At 46.1% G+C, this 19,498-nt stretch overlaps 1 protein-coding gene across 1 annotated transcript; it reads right to left on the bottom strand.

Moving 5' to 3' along the window:
* Positions 1 to 6,030: 6,030 nt before the first annotated feature.
* On the bottom strand, positions 6,031 to 17,576 carry Dleu7 (deleted in lymphocytic leukemia 7). Its single transcript, XM_038309595.1, has 2 exons — positions 17,154 to 17,576; positions 6,031 to 6,237 (listed from the first exon to the last, which is right to left on the bottom strand). The coding sequence occupies exons 1-2, from the start codon at positions 17,574 to 17,576 to the stop codon at positions 6,031 to 6,033; spliced, it is 630 nt and encodes a 209-aa protein (XP_038165523.1).
* Positions 17,577 to 19,498: the final 1,922 nt, after the last annotated feature.

Genomic DNA, 19,498 nt, shown 5'->3' with positions numbered 1-19,498 from the left:
CAAATGGAGAACCCAAACATAAATCTTCACACCTATGGACACCTGGCTTTTGACATAGAAGCCAGAAATACACACTAGAGAAAAGACAGCATCTTCAATAAATGATGCTAGCCAAAGTGGACGGCTGCATGTAGAGGAATGCAAACATTAATTTTTATCAGCCTATGTAAAACTCAATTTAAATGGATCAAAGATCTCAACATATGATCAAACGCCCTGAATCTGATAGAATAGAATGTGGTAAATGGGCTTAGATTCATTGTCACAAGAAAAAGCTTTCTAAGCAGGACACCAAGGCATGGGCTCTAAGATCAACAGTAATTAATAATAATAAATGGGACCTCATGAAACTGAAAAGCTTCTGTATAACAAAGAGAACCATCATTTGGTCAAAGTGTCAGGCTACAGAATGGAAAAAAAAAACTTAACCAATTACACACCCTTGATAGAGATTTAACATCTCAAATATATTAAGAACTAAAAAAAAAAAAACTGGACATAAATAAGACGAATAACCCAATTTAAAAAATCAGGTACAGAACTAAGCAGAGAGTTCTCAAAAGACAAACTACAAATGACTGAGAAACAAATGTTCAACATCCTTAGCGATTATAGAAAAATACAAATCAAAGTTCCTGTGAGCGTTCATCTTATGTCAGTCAAAATGGCCAAGATCAGTAAAAATAAATGACAGCTCATGCTGGTGGGGATGGGGAAAGGGGAACTCACCCATTGCTGATGAGGACGCAAACTCGTACAGTCGCTATGGAAACTGGTGTGGTAGAAGAGATCTACCCCAAGATCCAGCGATATCACTTGTCTTAGTTAGGGGTAGGATTGCTGGGATGGAACACCATGACCAAAGCAACTTGGGGAGAAAACAGCTTCTTTGGCTCACACTTCCATATCTCTGTTCATCACTGAAGGAAGTCAGGACAGCAACTCAAAGAGAGCAGGAACCTGGAACTAGGAGCTGATACAGAGGCCATGGAGGGGTGCTGCTTACTGGCTTGCTCTCATGACTTTCTCGGACTGCTTTCTTATGGAACCCATGACCACTAGACCAGCGGTAGTAGTAGCCAATGGACTGGGCCCTCCTCCGTCAATCACTAATTAAGAAAACGCCTTTCAGCTGGATCTTACGGGGGAATTTTCTCAATTGAGGTTCTCTCCTCTCAGCTGACTAGGGCTTGTGTGAAGCTGACATAAGGCGACCCAGCACATCTGACACGGAAACATCATCGTTGAACCACACCATTCCTTTCTTGGTCATTCCCGAGATCACACAATACGCAATAACAAAGACATCACAGTACAAAATTCTAAGACTTAAAAAATATCCCACAGCCGTCCAAATTCAGACACTTTAAAAATTGTCTCTGTAAAAATATCTAGTCTTTTACAATTCAAAAATCTCCGCAAGCCTCTAAAAAAAATCTGTTTTAAAAGCTTAAAGTCTCTCAACCCTGGACTCCTGTAAAATCAAAAATAAACTAAATAAAGACTTTCTTACCTCAAGAGGGAAGAACCAGGGCACTGCCAAAATCGGAACAAAGCAAAACCAAACTCCAGCAGGGTAAATAATTCAATGCCCAGTGTCTAGGATCCACTCACGATCTTCTGGGATCCCCCAAAGAGCTTGGGTCAGCTTTCCAGCTCGTCTACTCTCTGCCGCACACACAGCTTGACTTCTACACTCCAGCAGGCTCCACTCCATGGCTGTTGCTGTTCTTGGGAGGTATCCCATGATACTGGCATCTGCTGCAACTGGGCTACACTTTCAACAATAGCTTCTCCTGGGCTGTTTTCATGGTGTCAAGCCTCAACTTCTCGTCATGGCCCCTTCAACCCTGGGGCTCCCATCACTACTGAGGCTGCACCTTCATCAGTAGCCTATCCTGGCCTCTCCTAGTGCTCACCATGATCCCTTCGTGCCTTTAAAGCCAGTGCCACGTGGGAGACTCTTACACAGGATCAAGTTTGGTTGCCAGAACAAGTCACAACCTAGGTCACCTCCAGAACACTTTCAGGAAACACTTCCTAGAAGACTTCACCTCAGCAATGCTGGTCTCTTCTTAATCACAGCTAATTCTTCAGCTCCCGCTGATGGGCATCGGTGGTCCCAGCAAAGTAGTGATTCTGTTCTCTTGTCAATCACAGCTGGTTATTCAGCTTCAGCAGAGTCTCTGCTTCCCGACACTCCACGAGCCAGGCCTCCATCATTTGCACTGCTTTCAACATTCTCCCATTCTCCTGCAGCTCAATAAGTTCTCAACACTGAACGAATTTACTATCCCAAAGATTCCAAAGTCTTTCCACAGCCTCCTCATAGCAGCATGGCCAGGTCTGTCACAGCAGTACCCCACAATCCTGGTACCAAGTTATGTCTTAGTCAGAGTTTCCACTGCTGTGGTGACATATCTTGGCCAAAGCAGCTCAGGGAGGAAAGGGTTTCCTCTCCAAGCTGCTTAGAGAGCACTTCCACCTGGGCGAGTGGTCCTGGGTTCTATAAGAAGGTAGCCTGAGCAAGCCGTGAGGAGCAAGCAATAAGCAGCACTCCTCCATGGCTTCTGCATCAGCACCTACCTCCAAGACCCTGTGCTGCTTGAATCCCTGACCTGATTTCCATGGATAATGTATAGTGACGTGGAAGTGTAAGCCAAATAAACCCTTTCCTACCCAAGTTGCTTTGGTTAGAGTGTTTCATCACAGTGACAGTAACCCTAACTAGGATACCCATCAATCACTAATTAAGAAAATGTCCTACAGCCTACAGCCCAATCTTATGGAAGCATTTTCTCAATTGAGGTTTCCTCCTCTCAGATGACAACAGTTTGTATCAAGCTGACATAAAACTAGCATACCCTGGGCATATACCCAAAGGATTCTACACCTTATTACAGAGACACTTTCTCATCTATGTTCATTGCTACTCTATTTTTAATAGTCAGACATTGGAAACAGCCTAGCTGTCTATCAACCATTAATGGACAATGAAAACGTGGTATGTTTGCACAATAGAGTATTAGCCAGCTATTTAAAAAATCATGGAATTCACAGGTAGATTAATAGAGCTAGAAAAAAATCATCCTGATTGAGTTAACCCAAACTCCAAAAGAAAAATATGGTATGTATTCACTTATATGTGGATGTTAACTTTTAAGCCTTCAATAGGCATGCTACAAACCCTATAACCTCAGAGGTTAGTTACACAGTAAGGGACTAGTGAGGAGGGAAGGATCTCCCAAGGAAGAGGAAATAGAATATATAGTTATGGAGTGTCTTAGTGTCTTAGGGTTTTATTGCTGTGAGGAGACACCATGACCACGGCAACTCTTACAAAGAAAACCATTTAGCTGGGGCTGGCGTGTAGTTCAGAGCTTTAGTCCATTATCATCACGGAGGAAGCATGATGGCACGCAGGCAGACATGGTGCTGGAGATGGAACTGAGAGCTCTGCACCCGGGTCTTCAGGCAGCAGAAAGTGAATTGGTTTGAGCTTCCGACACCTCAAAGCCCACCCCTTAGCATGCACTTCCTCCAACAAAGCCACACCTACTCCAACAAGACCACACCTCCTAATAGTGCCACTCCCTCTGAGCCTATGGGGGCCATTTTCTTTCAAACCACCGCGTGGTGAGATGGGGAGACTGGAATAGGAGGATTAAACAGAACAGGGAAGGGAAGAAGGAAATAAAGAAGGCCATACAGGGAAAGGCAGCTAATACTAGAGGCCATTTGAGGGGGGAGGGAAGCATATGGGAACCTACTAGAGTAGAAGCTTCTCAAAATAAATACATATATGAAAGAAATCTAAATGGAGTTGCCAAATAATAGGGGTGTAGGGGGAAGCACCAACTAGACATTTCTCACCGCCAAGTGAAAGGTACCAGGAGTGGGTTACATCTAATTGAGTTGTTGGCCAAAAGGGTTCCATATCAACTCCCAAACAGCTCAAGCTGTTGTCAAGGCTATTGGCTGCTCTTCTCAAAAAGGCCCTGTTGATGAAGACAACACTTCCTTATCTCACTGAACATGGAGAAGGGGAACCGGTGCCTACCTAGAGCCTTCACCCCTACTGACTAGTGTCCAACCCAGCTGCACATCCTGCAGTCTACAATGATGACCTAACCACATGCTGTGTTGGTGCAGTAGTGGCACAAAAGATGGGACAGCAACCAACTGGTATCTGAGTAGACGTAAGGCCCGTTCCATGAGAGGAAACCCTACTTGTTACTGTGTGGGTGATAGGGCAGGAACCTAAAGCAAACCGAATCCTACCGCTCTGTTGAAGGAATGTAGCAATAACATGACTCCTAGCAACATTCTGCAGTAACCATAGATCAGTGTCTAGTTCAGCCACCATCAGAGACACCTCCTTCTATAGGAGAAGGAGACTAATCAGAGACACACTTCAGAACACTTGGTCCTAAGTGGCATGTCTTCATCAAGCCTCTCCACTCAGGGTTTGGGGAAATATCTGGAAGAGGAGGGGAAAGATTTTAAGAACTCGAGGGAAAGAATGACTCCCAGGAAACAGAGTCTTCTAGACACAACAGGACTGACCACATAAGAACACGCACAGGCTGTGGCAGCATGCAGAGTTTCTATACAGGTCCAAGTCAGATGGGTCCCAACACTGAGAGAGGGAAGTGGACAGAAGATCACATTTCTAAGAAGCTTTCTTTAATTGACAATCTCTAACAAAGGAAAAATTGGCTTTCTCCCATGGAGCCTCACTGATACAAACACATTTAATGGCAGGTTCCATGTCTAGCAGTAAATGGCCACACGAAACAAACTCAGTGGTATTTTTGGAGATTCTTTGCCTCAGATGCTTTGTTTGAACTTTTTTTTAAATCTTATTGGTCTTTTGCTTATATAATATGGTTTAGGGTTTTATGTTTTATCTGGGAGGAGACGAGAGAGGAGAAACAGTGACAGGAATCTGTTGTATGAAAACAATATTTTCAATAAAAGAGGCTTTGCTTATTACTAACACTCAGTTTAGACAGACACACCTCACCACATGAACCCAGTCATTAATTCTTTCCAAAGCAAGCCATTCGTATCTACTGTGATCTTCTTCCCTAAAATCCTGATACTGTTTCCACAATAGACCCAGTAGGGCCCTTCTGAGCTCCAGGGATAGCCATCATTGAACAATAGGAAGCATATGTAGATGACTGTCACCAAGAAATAACCACGAAACCACCTTCTCTCTCCAGACTCCATTGGCGGGTCACGCAAGGGGAAGCGCTAGAGCGCCCACTCCCTCCTTCCTCTTGCAGTGGCGCCTTCCTGTCTCCCCTGGGATTTTTAAAAGCAGTAAGAGAGGTTGGATGGTTCCACATTGAGACTTTAATCATATGTACTTATATTTACATGTCATATAAGCTTGGTGGCCCGTAGTTTATCATTTCAAATGTACAGATCAGCACATGGTGGTGCAAGGTTTCGAAGCAGCGCTTCCTGCACAGTGAAGAATGACGAATGTCAGGGCTGGACCCACAACGGCTGAAACCTGTAGTTCTATGGCTAAAGAGCACCGTCACTGCCTATAATGAAGTGCCCAGCAAACAGAAAGTATCAGTTACTAAATGTCCCATTCATTCCCCATAATGTGACGAGCTCCATGGTCCTTCTACTATACACATCCGCAATGAGCCTTATCGCCTACAATAATACAAATATAAACTCAAATATCATTCAGTCAAACCCAATGCTTACTATGGTTAATAAATATATACATATATATATACAATCCTATTAGCTCCACAGAGAGAAATATATTTCAGTCAGAAAATCAGCAGTAAGTCAACATACTTAAAAAATACGCACTACAACTTTAAAAATATGTGCACTCGCATGCTGTCATGCTGAAGGCTACAGGCGCACATGTGGTCAGACTTAGACATGAAATATCAAGTCCTTTTGGGAACATGAACAACCATCACTGCTAGCTGTTTAGGAAGGCGAAGGATCCGGGTCTCTCAGCACGGCCAGCTGTAGACTGGCTGTCTCTCACACTCACACATCTGGGAGATTCTGTAAGATCTGTCTCAAGGAAGCGCAGGCAACCACATGGGCATCCGATGGGAGATTAGCAAGTGACTGGATCAACTTCTTCACTATGGTCTTCAGACACTGGTGCGCAGCATTCAAGTCTCTGTCAAACTGCTGTCCTTCAATTTGTAGAGCCAGGTGACTGCAGATGTTTCTGAACTCAACACTATCCTGAAATGAACAGCAAACAGGCAGGACATTAGATCGATGATGAGAATGTTTGTGTGCATCCCTTGCCTGATTGTCAGATTTTTCTCAGAGAACTACCCTCTCCCTTCGTATTTATAGGAGGGTGGTTTGACCAAAACTGACCCAGGTCCATGAGATTGCACCGCACCCAGTCAAATGAACTGATCAGGAACGACACAATGTCCATGCCCAGTCACGTGAACTGATCAGCGATGGACAGAGGGACAACACCCAGTCAAGTGACCTGGTCAGATACAGGTGACCATTAAATGCCACTGATCCCACTGCTACCAGACCAGAAGAGAGAAACTCTCTTTGATCAGATTATTTGGAAACATTTTGTAACCCTTAGGACAAAGTACTAAGGAAGATGTCTCCAAAGGCAAAAGGTAGATCAAAGAGATTAAAAGTGACTGACTCTAATGAACTTTCTTGACTATGCGGACCCAGGTACACTCGAACAGGGAACTCCAGGATTGCTCGTCGAGCTGAGTTAATGAACAGCCATTTATACTGCAGCTAGTTGAAGCCGGATTTCTGTTACTGTTCCTAAAAGAGCTGTGACAAATACACAAATAGCCGGTCTTCTTACTGTTCGGTGTTTACCATGCTCAAGATTCTACTATAGGGTTTGCAATGCAATGGACATGACCTCCAGAAACGGCCAGTCTGGGCTTCACAGAGAGACCCCTATCTCAGAAAAACCTAAGAGCCCAAACTGGTAGATCATGCAACAAAATAAATCATGCAGCATAAACTATACAGATTGGAAAAGACTGGCTTGAATCAATGGAAATAATCAAACAGACACTGTCTGAAACACATAGGGAATGTTTTGTGGAATCGGATGCCAGCGTGTCATCACGAGGCATTTCGTAACACATCTGGAAGTCTGTGTCATACCAAAATCACAGTTCAAGGCAAGAGAAATCAGTGGGGCAGCTTATCTTCTCAAACACACATGACTTTAAAAAGCACTTCTAAATAAGTCATAGGTCTAACCCCCCCCCCCCCCCAAAAAAAAAGAACTTTGAAAATATTCTATGTAGACAGGCACAGTAACACTATCAAAATTGTGGAAAGGAAAATGATATGAAGACTTACATGCCTATATGCAAAAGAAAAAAATGACAGAACGTTCCTAAGTGAAGAATTAAACCCAATAGCTTGGTGGGGAAAGCATAAAATGCCACCCCCACCCCCAACCAATGGGAAAAAAAGCTGAAAGTTAATGGCAAGGTTAGGGAGTAGGGATTTGAATGAGAAGGCCCCTAAGATCATATAATGGAAAACCTGGTCCCTAGTTGGTGGAACTGTTTGGGAAGGATGAGGAGGTGTGGCTTTGTTGGAAGTGTGTCACTGGGGGTGGACTTTGAGGTTTCAAAAGGCCACACCATTTCCAGTTAGCTCATCTTCTCTCTGCCTCATCACTGCCTTAACATGTTAGCTCTCGGTTACTGCTCCAGCACCATGCCTGCCTGCCTGCCTGCCTGCTGCCATGCTCCCTACTGTGGTGGTCAGGGACTCACCCCTAACTGTAAGCCCCCAATAAATTCTTTATTTTATAAGTTTCCTTAGTCATAGTGACTCTGTTTAGTCACTAAGAGAATGAGGGGCCAACGTTTCTTCCTAATGCTATATAGAAGAGGAAACTATTTTCTTCCAAAGAAAGCACTGTTTCTTAAGAAAGAAGGATTTGGGTTTCTGTTTATTTTTTAGCATTTCCTAAGAAACAAAACAAGCAGAATTTACTGCATTGCAGAAGGGCCAGTGTGAGAGCCTGGAGCTGAGGCAGGAGAGTGTCCTGTTGTCCCTGGATGCCAGTATGCCACAAACACAAAACTTGTCTTAATTATCTGCTAAGCATTTTGCCTTTCTACCTTCATGTGTCTCTTGTCTCTGCTCAGAAGGTACAAGGTTCTTCCAGGATCATCTTCCTACAGTTGATGGGGCAACCCACACTGCAGAATCACATTGCTTAGAATAAGAAAGTCACTATGGACTGTTTCCCCCAAATCCACACAAAGGGAAACAGTCCAGTTGCTCTACAGAAGGAATCCAATCTAAGTCCAACGTGGAAGGATCAAAGAAGTCATGCTATGGGAATGGCCGAGACCTGTACTGATGTGTGCCTGTTCACTCCTAGCCAAGATTAAAATGCCTTGAAAAATAAGCCAGCTGGGTAGTGGTGGCGCATGCCTTTAATCTGAGCACTCTGTGAGTTCGGGGCCAGCCTAGTCTACAGAGGGAATTCCAGGACAGCCAGAACTGTTGCACAAAAAAAAACAAGAATAAATGAAAAATAAAAAAATAGAAGAAAAACCCATGGGCCTGAAACCTGAAGTTTATTGCACATTTACTATGTAAAGACTCAAAAAGGGCATATTTGGGGGAAATTATAAAAGTCTATAGTTGGTTCCCAAGGGCCTGGGTAAACTGCAGACTTATGGTGAGCTTTGCAAGGTCGCTTTTATTTTATTATCTTAGTATAGTCTTTCCTTATAGTCCTTTCTAAAATACGGAAACAGTCAATGAAGACAAATGATTTAGGAGTTGGCTTCCCATGTGACTCTTTCTCTCACTGGGGGTTGGAGATGGTGGAATACAGCAGGTGATTTCTTCCTTTCTAGGACTGAGTGCCAACTCTGAGTACACCAATCATTGTCTTCAATCAGCTTAGCGCTGCTCCTGCTGGGGAAGACTGGAATCCCCAGACACACGGTCAAGGCTCATTAAATGCTCTGCGGCTTTCAGTGGAAACACACAAGATCAATACTGGCCATGATCTCACTCTCGGTGCCTTCCATTCGATGACAAACCGTAGTCTCCTGTGACTGTTACACAGGAAGTCCCAGGCACTCCCAGAAATGATGTAATACCCTGCAACTCTTTGAGCACTTTGCCAGAGTTAGAACCAGACACCCGAGCCACCGAAAACAGTTTGGGGGAGCATCTAAAGTGTTTTGTAATTTAGACTCTGCCTATGAAATGCGTTGACGGCTACAGCGGTCCAAACTGAAGGCACCGGTGACCTTTTCAAGTGTGTTGAGATTCCCCTCCCATGTCTTAACTAAATCTAACCCTGTTTAACTCATCTAATAAAGCAGCAAATTTATTTTAAATGTGCATCAAGCTATGTGACGTGACTACACTGGAGAAAGTCAAGGAAACATGTTTCCCTGTCTCTAAAGAACCAACAAAGCAGCGAGGAGAACAGGCACACGAGCATCTGTCCAAACACATGATGAAAACTGAGAAGCTCCGTAGTGAGAGGAGGAAGCCCTGGGTGAGCGTGTATTTTGACACGGGCATGGCCTGTGGGGCACTCCCAAGGCCTTGGATGTATGGGACAATTGGCAAAGCCACTACCCACAAGAACCAAGCTCAAGATGGGTAGGAAAACTCTCTCCGGAGTTCGTGTGTGTGTTTGTGTGTGTGTGTGTGTGTGTGTGTGTGTGTGTGTGTGTGTGTGTTTATGAGGACCATGGGTCAGTGAGTGCAAAGACTATCAACTGTGACTTCTTCCTCCAGATGTTCATAGCCTGAGACTATTTGCTACAGAGACGGGACTAGCTCACTCCTCCCCCTGTACGGTACCTAATAAATATGTTGCAGTTCCAGGTCAAGGCAACCAACAGGTTTGCTCTAAATGTATCTGTTTAACTTTGTTTATTCTCTCCCTGTTTTTAACCATGGTTCCTGGGCCCAAGCTACATGGGACATGGCAGAGGTCCATGGGAAAACTGCAGAGAGTTCATCCTCTTGAAGAACAGACTTTGACACACTTAGAACCAGTGCCCAGTCCAGGGTCCCTAAGAAGCTGGGTGAGTCCTTTCTACTGTGTGTTCCTTATGTTACTGTCAAAAATCCATGCAGATACATTAGAGAAACCCATGTTCATACAATGAAGTTACTTCAAGAAGATTACAGTTTCATTGATTCATCAGTATTGTAAGTGTATTATGATGTGTGTATATGTTTGTGTACACACACATGCTAACTCACATGTGCACACACTGATGTGTACACGTGGAGGTCGGGGGAGGGTGGGCAACTTTTGGCAGTCCATTCTCTCCTTCCATCACAGGTTTGGGGATTAAACTCAGATCCCAAGGCTTGCATGCCAAAAGATTTTACCCACTAACCAAGTCTCCAGTCTAACACAATTTTTAAAAACAACTGTTTATTATTATTATTATTATTATTATCATCATTATTATTATTTTATTATGTTATCAGAACTCTTTCCTGTAACGGTAAAACAGTAACCTTCTCCAAAGGTAGCATATTCTTTCCCAGCACCTGTGACTATGTCACTCAGGGCATCATGGGTATCAGGATGGGCCTCCCTCTGAGCAGGCGGAGCCCATTCTCTCAAGAGTAAAGCAATTGCCATCAACACGCTGGTTCTGCCCTTTGATGGGTCACCTTCAGACAATCTATCTATGGAAAATCCATTTTCTTATCTACAAAATATAATTAATAATAGTGGCATAAAGGACTGTCTCTACTCTATCCAGCCACAGTGGCCTGCCCAGGGGCATTCTCCCTTCCTCAGCTCTGAGCTCCCATTCAGTATGAAGGAGATATCTTAGAAACACTGTTGCCCTGGGGATTTCTTGCATTGGATATTGCGTTTATTAATAATGTATATGTCTGGAATGTTTGAACAGTATTTAAAAAAAAAACCTGAAAAGAAGTATGGCTTCAAGTTCTTTGCATAAAAGGGAGAAGTCAAGCCCTTTCCAGAATCTTACAGAAAATAAACACTGCCTTCGGAACTGAAGGCTTGAAGACAGGAGGCATCTGTCAGCAGGAGCTTCAGGGCTTGCTTTCTGAAAGCAGCACTTGATGGTGAATAAATCCAGAAGTACGTGTGATGTCACAGGCTCTCAAATGCAGACGATGCTTAAACAACCTACAAGTGGATGTGGGTATGTGTTCGTGTGTGTGTGTGTGTGTGTGTGTGTGTGTGTGTGTGTGTGGTGTATACTGTGTGCATCTTCATTCACAAATACCTGGAGGCCACAGGCTGACATCAGATGTCTCCTCAGTTATTTTCTGCCTTTATTCGAGGGGACAAGGTCTCTCAGTGAACCTGAACCCATCAATTGACTAGACGGGCAGCCAATGGACTTCGGGCATCCGCCTGTCTCTACTCAGCCAAGCACTGGGCTTACAGGCACATGCCATGCTGTCTGGCTTTTACATGGGTTCTGGAGATCTGAACTCAGGTCTTTCCTACGCCTATACAGCACTCTCCTGACTGAACTGTCTCCCTATCCCTCTACCTTTTAAAAATACACATTTATATTTTTGTGTGTATGGATGTTTTTTATCTGCACATATGCATGAAGGTCAGAAAGGATGGTCAGATGCCCTGAAACTGGATTGATGGATGGTTGTGAGCTGCCCTGTGGGTGATGGGAATAGAACTCAAATCCTCTGGAACAGTAGTCAGTGCTCTTAACCTCTGCGCCATCTCTCCAGTCCCACCCCATTCTTCTTTGAGACATGGTCTCTCACTGATCCTGGAGCTGGGCTAGTTGGCTAGCAAACTCCAGGGATGCTCCTGTTTCTGCCTCCCCGTATGGAACTGCAGATACACAATACCATTTTTACATAGGAAGAAAGAAAGAACCTATATGTACAGGGTAAGCACTGTACCACCACCTCAAGTCACAAAGGTGATGTTTTTACCTGCCATGTCACCTCCAAAGTCACTTAGAGATCTGCATAACTTAGGCTGGCAACCTTCCGATGTCAGAGTTAAGTTCACTCAAGATGGTCACATCCAGAGCTGGAGCTCCAATGGCCTCATGAGCACCTTTCTTCCTGTTTTCCTCTAAATCCCATCCTAACATTATCCACAGAGAGCAGGAAGAACAGGAAGAGAGGCAAAGAAAATGGTGAGGGGGCTGTGACTCAGAGACAGAGATAGACACAGGGGCAGGGGCAACGGCAGAGGGAGAAGAAAACAGCTGCCCTTTCCTGGGTCTCTTGGGGGCAACACCTTGCCCTTAAACATCCACCTAGCCAGCACACCAGCGCCTCCTCTGCAACCCAGGGCAGTGCTAACCACAAACACGACTCAGACCATCGGGAGTCTCCACAGGACATGCGTCAGTGGAATGGGAACAATGTTTCCTGCCGTAGAGGAGGACTGTGGACAGCTGGGAACTTCCCCAACCTCACCTGATTCATCAGCGGCTGTGTACCTCCAAGTGAACAAGGCCCTGAGCCCAAGGCCACACTCAAACAGATACGTAACTGTGCATCAACAAAATGTGCAGTGGGGAACCTGAGTGCGTACCACCACCATAGAGTCTGTCGTCCACAGGAAATTCCACGTTTTTACTTGTGGAGGATCATGCCGAAGCCTCCTCATGCTTTCGCATTGGGCTTGGCACAGTTTACAAGGGGGAGAGTCTGGTGAAAAGAGCTTTCGTGATGAGTCCCAGCAAGACACAGGTGTGCTCATGGCGCTCAAACCCTGTGGAGTTCATGCCCAGCAGTCAAGCAAAACTTTTAGAGCCTGCTGGTCTCTTTCCCCAAAATTTCATTTCAGAACGCTTTCGTGTTCTCTCCATTATAAACCATTACAAAACTGCAAATAAACTAGCCATAGGACCATAAAAGCACAGGTTTGTCTCAAGTAACAAGCAGTTCCCTAGCTGTGGCTACTGACAACCATGAACTTGTATTTCTTTAGCAGTATCGTAGTGTGGTATAGTCTTGCAATGGCCCTTTGCACCTTGCCCAGGATATTAATCAGTCCTTTGCCCAGGCTCCAAGTTGTATATTAGATCCTTTTTAGCCAACGCAGATACTACACTGATTGAGCTCGTGTTCATGACTTCTTATATAAACACCTAATGCTAAGTCCTAAGGCCTCTGTCATTCACCTTACCACACGTAGGCATCGCATTATCCCGGGCTATCATCACAGGGGTGAGTTCAGCATGAGATTAGAGAGAGGGAGGGTTCATATGCAAGTGTGCACGGTTACTGAGTGTTCTAGTTTACTTTCCGTTACTGTAGTTAATCCCTTACTTAGCTAATTTATAGATTAAACTACAGGGTGCATACAATAGGTCTGGGTATTCTGCTCTGTTGAAAGCACACATAGGGGCAAGCAAAGGATTCACCTCAGTGGAACGAGAAAGAACACACAGGAGGGAAATGAGGATGTGTTTGAGATGAGAAGAAAGGTGGGTGGAAGAACCAGGAGCTGGCTCAGTCGGCACAGTGCTTTCTGGGTAAGCATGATAACTCGAGCTCATATCCTCAGCACCCACGTTAAAACACAGCAAGCGAAACACCAGGTGAGTAGTAATACCACCTAATTCCAGGGCCAAGGAAGCAGGGAAAAGAAGATCCCTGGGGCTTACTAGTCAGCCTCTCTGGTCAAACTAGTGAGCTTCAGGTGCAGTGAGAGACCCTGTCTCCAAAAAAGGTAGCAAGTGACTGAGGAAGATCCCTGACACTGATCTGTGATCTCCTCATGTACATGTATATACACTGCAGAGCGCGCGCATACATACACACACACACACACACACCACACATACCACAGACACACATACAATACACACACCCCACATACAATACACACAGACAGACACACCACACATAAACACACACAACATACACCACATACACATGCAATAGCTCAGCGGGAAAGGAATATATTTGGGTTCATTGGCCTCAGTTTTCCCAGAGGATGAGTAAGATCTAGATAAAGACACCCAGAGAAGGATAGAAGGTTCTTAGGGCTTTACGTCACCTTTAGAAATGCCTGAAGGATCACCGAGTATGAGTGGCCACTGTACTGAACAAAACACCACAATCTCAGTGCCGGTGGCATTAGGGTTCTTGTTCCTCAGAACATCACCCCTGACCTGACTCACACCGAAACCCAGCCATCTGTGGCTAATCTGTCTAGTATTCTAGGGTGCCAAGCAATCCTTTTCCCTTCTCAGTCCCAAGTGTCCAGAATCACTTTCGTCCTTCTTCCAAACTGAACCCCTCGCTGCTGCCAGCTGCATCGGTGCTCATGGCTTACATCACACAGCCTCCTGGTATCTCCCAATGTGGAAAGCACACAGTCATTGAGAGAGAGAGAGAGAGAGAGAGAGAGAGAGAGAGAGAGAGAGAGAGAGAGAGAGAGAGAGAGAGAGAGAAAGAGAGAGGGAGGGAGGGAGGGAGGGAGGGAGGGGGGGAGGGAGGGAGGGAGAGAGAGAGAGAGAGAGAGAGAGAGAGAGAGAGAGAGAGAGAGAGAGAGAGGTTGCTTCCCCCAAGCAGCCTTCATAGACTACCTTAGGCAACACGTATCCTTCATTCAGCTTCTCGAGTTGCTAGCCTGTCTGTGTCCTGCGTATCTGACATCACACTGTAGTTGAGACTTATTCTTACTTACGAATGTCTGACCTTAGCTTGGCTTGTTTCTAGTCAGCTTTTCTAACTTAAATTATCCCGTTTCTCTTTAACTATCTCTTGCCTCTGAGCTTTTTAACTTTCTTTATTCTATGTATCTTTCTTTCCTTCTTAGTCCATGGCTGGCTGGGTGGCTGGACCCTGGCATCCTCTTCTCCTCCTTTTCTCGTTCCTCCTCCTCCTCCTCTCTCTTCCCTAGATTTCTCCTATTTATTTATTCTCTCTGCCGGCCAGCCCTGCCTATTTCTCTCTCCAGCCTAACTATTGGCCATTCCATTCAGTTCTTTAATTGACCAACAGGCAAAGTAACACAGCTTTACAGAGTTAGACAAAAGCAACATAAAGGAATGCAACACATTTTCATCATTAAAACAAATATTCCACAGCATAAACAAATAAAACACATCTTAAACTAATATTCCACAACACACTGCTACAGGCTTGAATATGAAAAACACCCACGGTTCCTGTTTAGATTGTCCTACCGTGAATGGCTCAACTTGAGTTAGGGCTGTACAGCTTTTAGAGGGTGTGGCCTTTGTGGTGGAGGTAGGCTTTTGAAGAGTAAAGACCATCCCTAACCCTCACCTATACATCCTGTTCTTTCCTTACAAGTCCCCACGATGTCCAACCACCAAGAAGCAGTTCCACTATGCTTTCCCCCAGAGGATGGACCAACATCTCTCTGCAACTGTAAGCCAAAAATAAATCTGTCACTGGGGAAATAACTCAGTGGGTGAGTTACTGCCTGGCATGTGTGGGGTCCTGGGTTCACTCCCCAGTGTCATCAAAGAGTAAAAGAGGTCAAGGCTAAACCAACATAAACTTCTCCTCTTTTAAAGTATTTCCATCAATACCAATATGACCAAATGTTTTGGTCACAGTGACCAAAAGCTACTAATACCCATATGTATTTCTAACATGTTTTTAATATTACATGGCACTTGAAATTTCATCAGTTCCGAGATACACATTCCTTCACATTTTAAACTCAATGAAATCAGTATGTAATTCACAACCAATACTAGTCACACACTGGTAGAATTTAAACTTTTTCTTGAGCGGGGAAGGAAGAGAGAGACACCCCTGCTTCAGACACTGTTTGGTGATGTTTGATTTGAATTTCTATGATGTTGATGCAACTTAAATATAGTGCATGTTTTCCAAACTTGGGCTCGCAGAGTAAGAACAGCATCAACCCTTAAGGAATGCACCAAGCTCTCTACAGCACCCCGTCTCCTCTGGACTCCTAAGTGACGGACAAGATGATGCTCCTGGCCACAACTTGAAAGCCAGCAGGTCCCAAAAATGTGTGACTTTAAGACAAAGTCCTAGTTTGCTTCCTATTGGTGTGATAAACACCATGACCAAAAGCAGCCTGAGAAGGAAATGGTTTATTTCAGTTTGCAGTTTATAGCCCTTCATGAAGGAGTCAGGGCAGGAACTGGAGGCAGGAACTAAAGCAGAGGGCATAGAGGAACCATGGTTATTGGCTTGCTCCCTACGGCTTGTTGTACAGTCCAGGACTAATGCAGGACCAGCTACCCAAGGGTGGCACTGCCCAGTGAGTTGTGAGCTCTTCCCCCCTCCTCTCTCACATCAATCATTAGTTCAGAAAATGCCCCCACAGACTTGCCTACAGTCAATCTGACCGAGGTATTTTCTCTGTTGAAGCCTGCTCTTCTCTGGTGACCCCTAGCTTGTGTCAAGTTAATAAAAATCTAACAAGCACAATTAGGTTAGGTAACGGCAAGGCCAGGACTGGACCCCAAAACCCTAGACCCCAACCTACCTCAGATCTCTTCCCAGTTCTGCCCCATCCATATTCAGCAGGAGTCCCTGTTACTATCAGCAAGCCTGTCAACATCTAGGACTCCCACCCCCCCCCCGCCCCCCCCCCCCCCCCCCCCCGCCCTCAGCACACTTTATGAGGATTTAGGTTCTCCATCAGGTCTCTGCACTCCTCCGTGAGGAACTGGATTTATGCAAAATAACTGTGATTCACCAGTGTGCGGGAGCTTTAAATAAACGCGGGTGATGCCGTCATAATCTATGCAGCTAGGGACGTAAAGTGTACTTAAGGTTATACGCTTGGAGGAGGAAGGAGGGGCGGCTGACTTCCACGGGTAGAAAAAAAAATGATTCATGTGACAAGTGGATCTTGACAAGACTTCTTCCTCTTCATCCCGCACTCCACCCCCTACACACATGTACACACACACACACACACACACACACACACACACACACACACAAAGTCCTGATCCAGGTCTGGGTCTAGTTCTTCAGTCAGGCAGACCCCAGGTGGTTGGTTCTCAAGCTCTCTGTCCCATATGCCAGCTCTCAATGCTTATCTCCTGTTGTCCCCCCCCCCCATTCCCCGCCCACGGCAGGTTGACCACACCCTGCTCCACTCCATCCAGCAGCCACTGCAGGCCAAAAGGACAGCAAGACAGACTCACCTTCAGGTGGATGGGGAAGGGCCGCTCCTGCTGGAGAGGCCCAAGCAGAGTCTGCTCTACGCTGACCAGCTCCGAGGTCGAGTCCACCACGCGGGCCAGAGCGCTGCGCATGGCCATCCGCGCCAGGGTGCAGGGCCCGCGGTCCCGGGGGAAGGGCAGCAGCTCGGCGCCCCCCTCTGCGCCCCGCAGCCCGCCTGCCTCGGGGGAGCTCCGCGCTCCTGCGACCCCGCGTCCCAGCCCCCGCCGAGTCCTCATCTGGCCTGGGCGACGAGCTTGGGCGACGGGCACGTGGTCCGGGCCGCGTGGGCTTCCGGGGGCGCTAGGACCGTCGCCCCAGCCCCACTCCTGCTGGAGTAGCTGCAGGGTCTGCAGAGCCACCATTTGGTGACTGATGGAAGCCACTAAGGGCGCGGGGCTGGCCATGGCCGGCCGGCAGCTGGTCGCAGACAAGCAGGTGGAGCGCAGGAGAGGGAGCCTGGCGGCGTTCGGGGTCGCAGGGTCACATTTTCCTAACTCCCGGCTCTCCCCCGGCCTCCGCGTCCCTCAGCGTGTGTGGCCCGCCCCGCCCCCGGCCCGCAGGTGGTGACCCGATCTTGCCCCTGCATTCAGTTCCAGGCAGAATGGGCTCAAAATGACCCAAAGCTGCCAGAAGCTTGTTCCTCCGTGAGCGATTGAACATCAGCCAGATGCTGAGCTCTGGTTCTTCCGCCTCTCGGGGCTTTGGTGGGGAAACGCGCGGCTATGTGCGGATGTATCTATCCCCAGATACCCCGCCCCCTTCTTCCCTGAAGGACGCCAGTCAAGGACCGCTTAAGGTAGGGGAGGCCCCAGGTCTGGGGTGTCACTGGGAGCCAAAGTGCCCAGAGCTCCCGCCAGACTCACAAAGGACATTGGTGGATTCCCCTACCTTCTCTGGGGGCGTTTTCGGAAACTCTGTAAAATAGCCTTGCGGACGTTCAAACAAAAGACGCGGACAGAGAGTCTTAAAGTTTATCCCTTATTGCTTGGTTCCCCGCAGGTACTGACATCCCAGATGCAGAAATGGCATCAAGGAAGAGTTGGCACTACTTGCTCCTGAACCCAAACCTTGCACTGCCCAAATGAGGAGCTTGACTGTTTTGTGTGGAAGGACTCAGGCAGCAAGGTCAAAGGTCAATCTTCATCAGGAGCAAGAACCTCAGGACAGCTGTATAAATACTCATTTTTAATCACACCAAACACGGCTGTCTCCTTTAAGTGATGTGAAAGGATTCAGTCATAGGTGGCTTTTGGTTCGTGTGTGTGAGTGAGTGAGTGAGTGTGTGTGTGTGTGTGTGTGTGTGTGTCAGTGTGTGGTTTGGTTGTTATATTTTTTAAAGGCAATTAGAGGGAATAGTAGAGAGAACTATCCCAGAGAGCATCTTTTTTCTGCTTTTGTCTTGAAAGGAGAATCCAGTGATCCAGCCCAGCAGGATCAGGGACACAGAGGAGTGAAAAGTCAGGGGCAAACTAGAGGCCCAGGCAGATGGAGGGCGTGTCCTGTGGAGTCAGTTCTGGAAGCTCTCTGAATGCAAAAGGCCCTCGCTCTGGTGCTGTCGGCACAGATGAGTGAGCATTAAGAGATATGGAGTCCATTAAGATTTCATTGACTCCAGGGTAGTTGACCCTGTGCAATCCTCCCCGCCCTCCAACAAAGGTTCTTGGAAATCTCAGTTTCCTTCCCCTCTGAAAAACAATCTGAATAAGGAGGTTTTTTAAAAAACAAAAACAATCGTGTTAAGGTTAATTATATCTAGGTAAAATATGCTAATCTGCAGCCACAGAGGAAATGACTTTGGTGAGAAGCAGTTTGTTATTGATTCGTTTACCTCGACATAAAGTTACTTAAGTTCGTACACGGAAATACAGAAATTCTCCCGGATTCTTTATGTACTGTTTAAATCCTCAGATGCGAAGCACATTCGGCAAAGATGAAACAGGGAATAGCACAAACCACCCCTGTTTACAGAAAACATGCCAGGTCTCCAGGATTTCATGAACTAATCCCTCTTGCCAACTTCTCCTGACCAATGGCATTCCAGTCAACAGGAAAGGGATCCCCAAGCAGAGCAGGGTCTGAGCCCTCCTCTTCTGCACGCCACACTGATTCTGAGAGCCATGAGACAACTGACCTTCAGGAAGGACATGAGATGAGGGCCAGAAAACCACAGGAGGGCTAAAACTGCCTATCAAAAGAAGGCCTGGTGGCTCTTCCAGCAAAGCTCCCCATCTATCCATCCATGAGTCATATTTGTGTTCAGTGTGATCTCAACATGGCTTATGGTCCAAAGCTGGAGACCAAAGACCATAACAGAAAGTCTTCACGG

The sequence above is a fragment of the Arvicola amphibius genome, chromosome 13 (assembly GCF_903992535.2).
Source record: "Arvicola amphibius chromosome 13, mArvAmp1.2, whole genome shotgun sequence".
NCBI lineage: Eukaryota > Metazoa > Chordata > Mammalia > Rodentia > Cricetidae > Arvicola > Arvicola amphibius.
The sequence above is the reverse complement of the archived record's forward strand: the minus strand, read 5'-3'. Positions and strand labels throughout refer to the sequence as shown.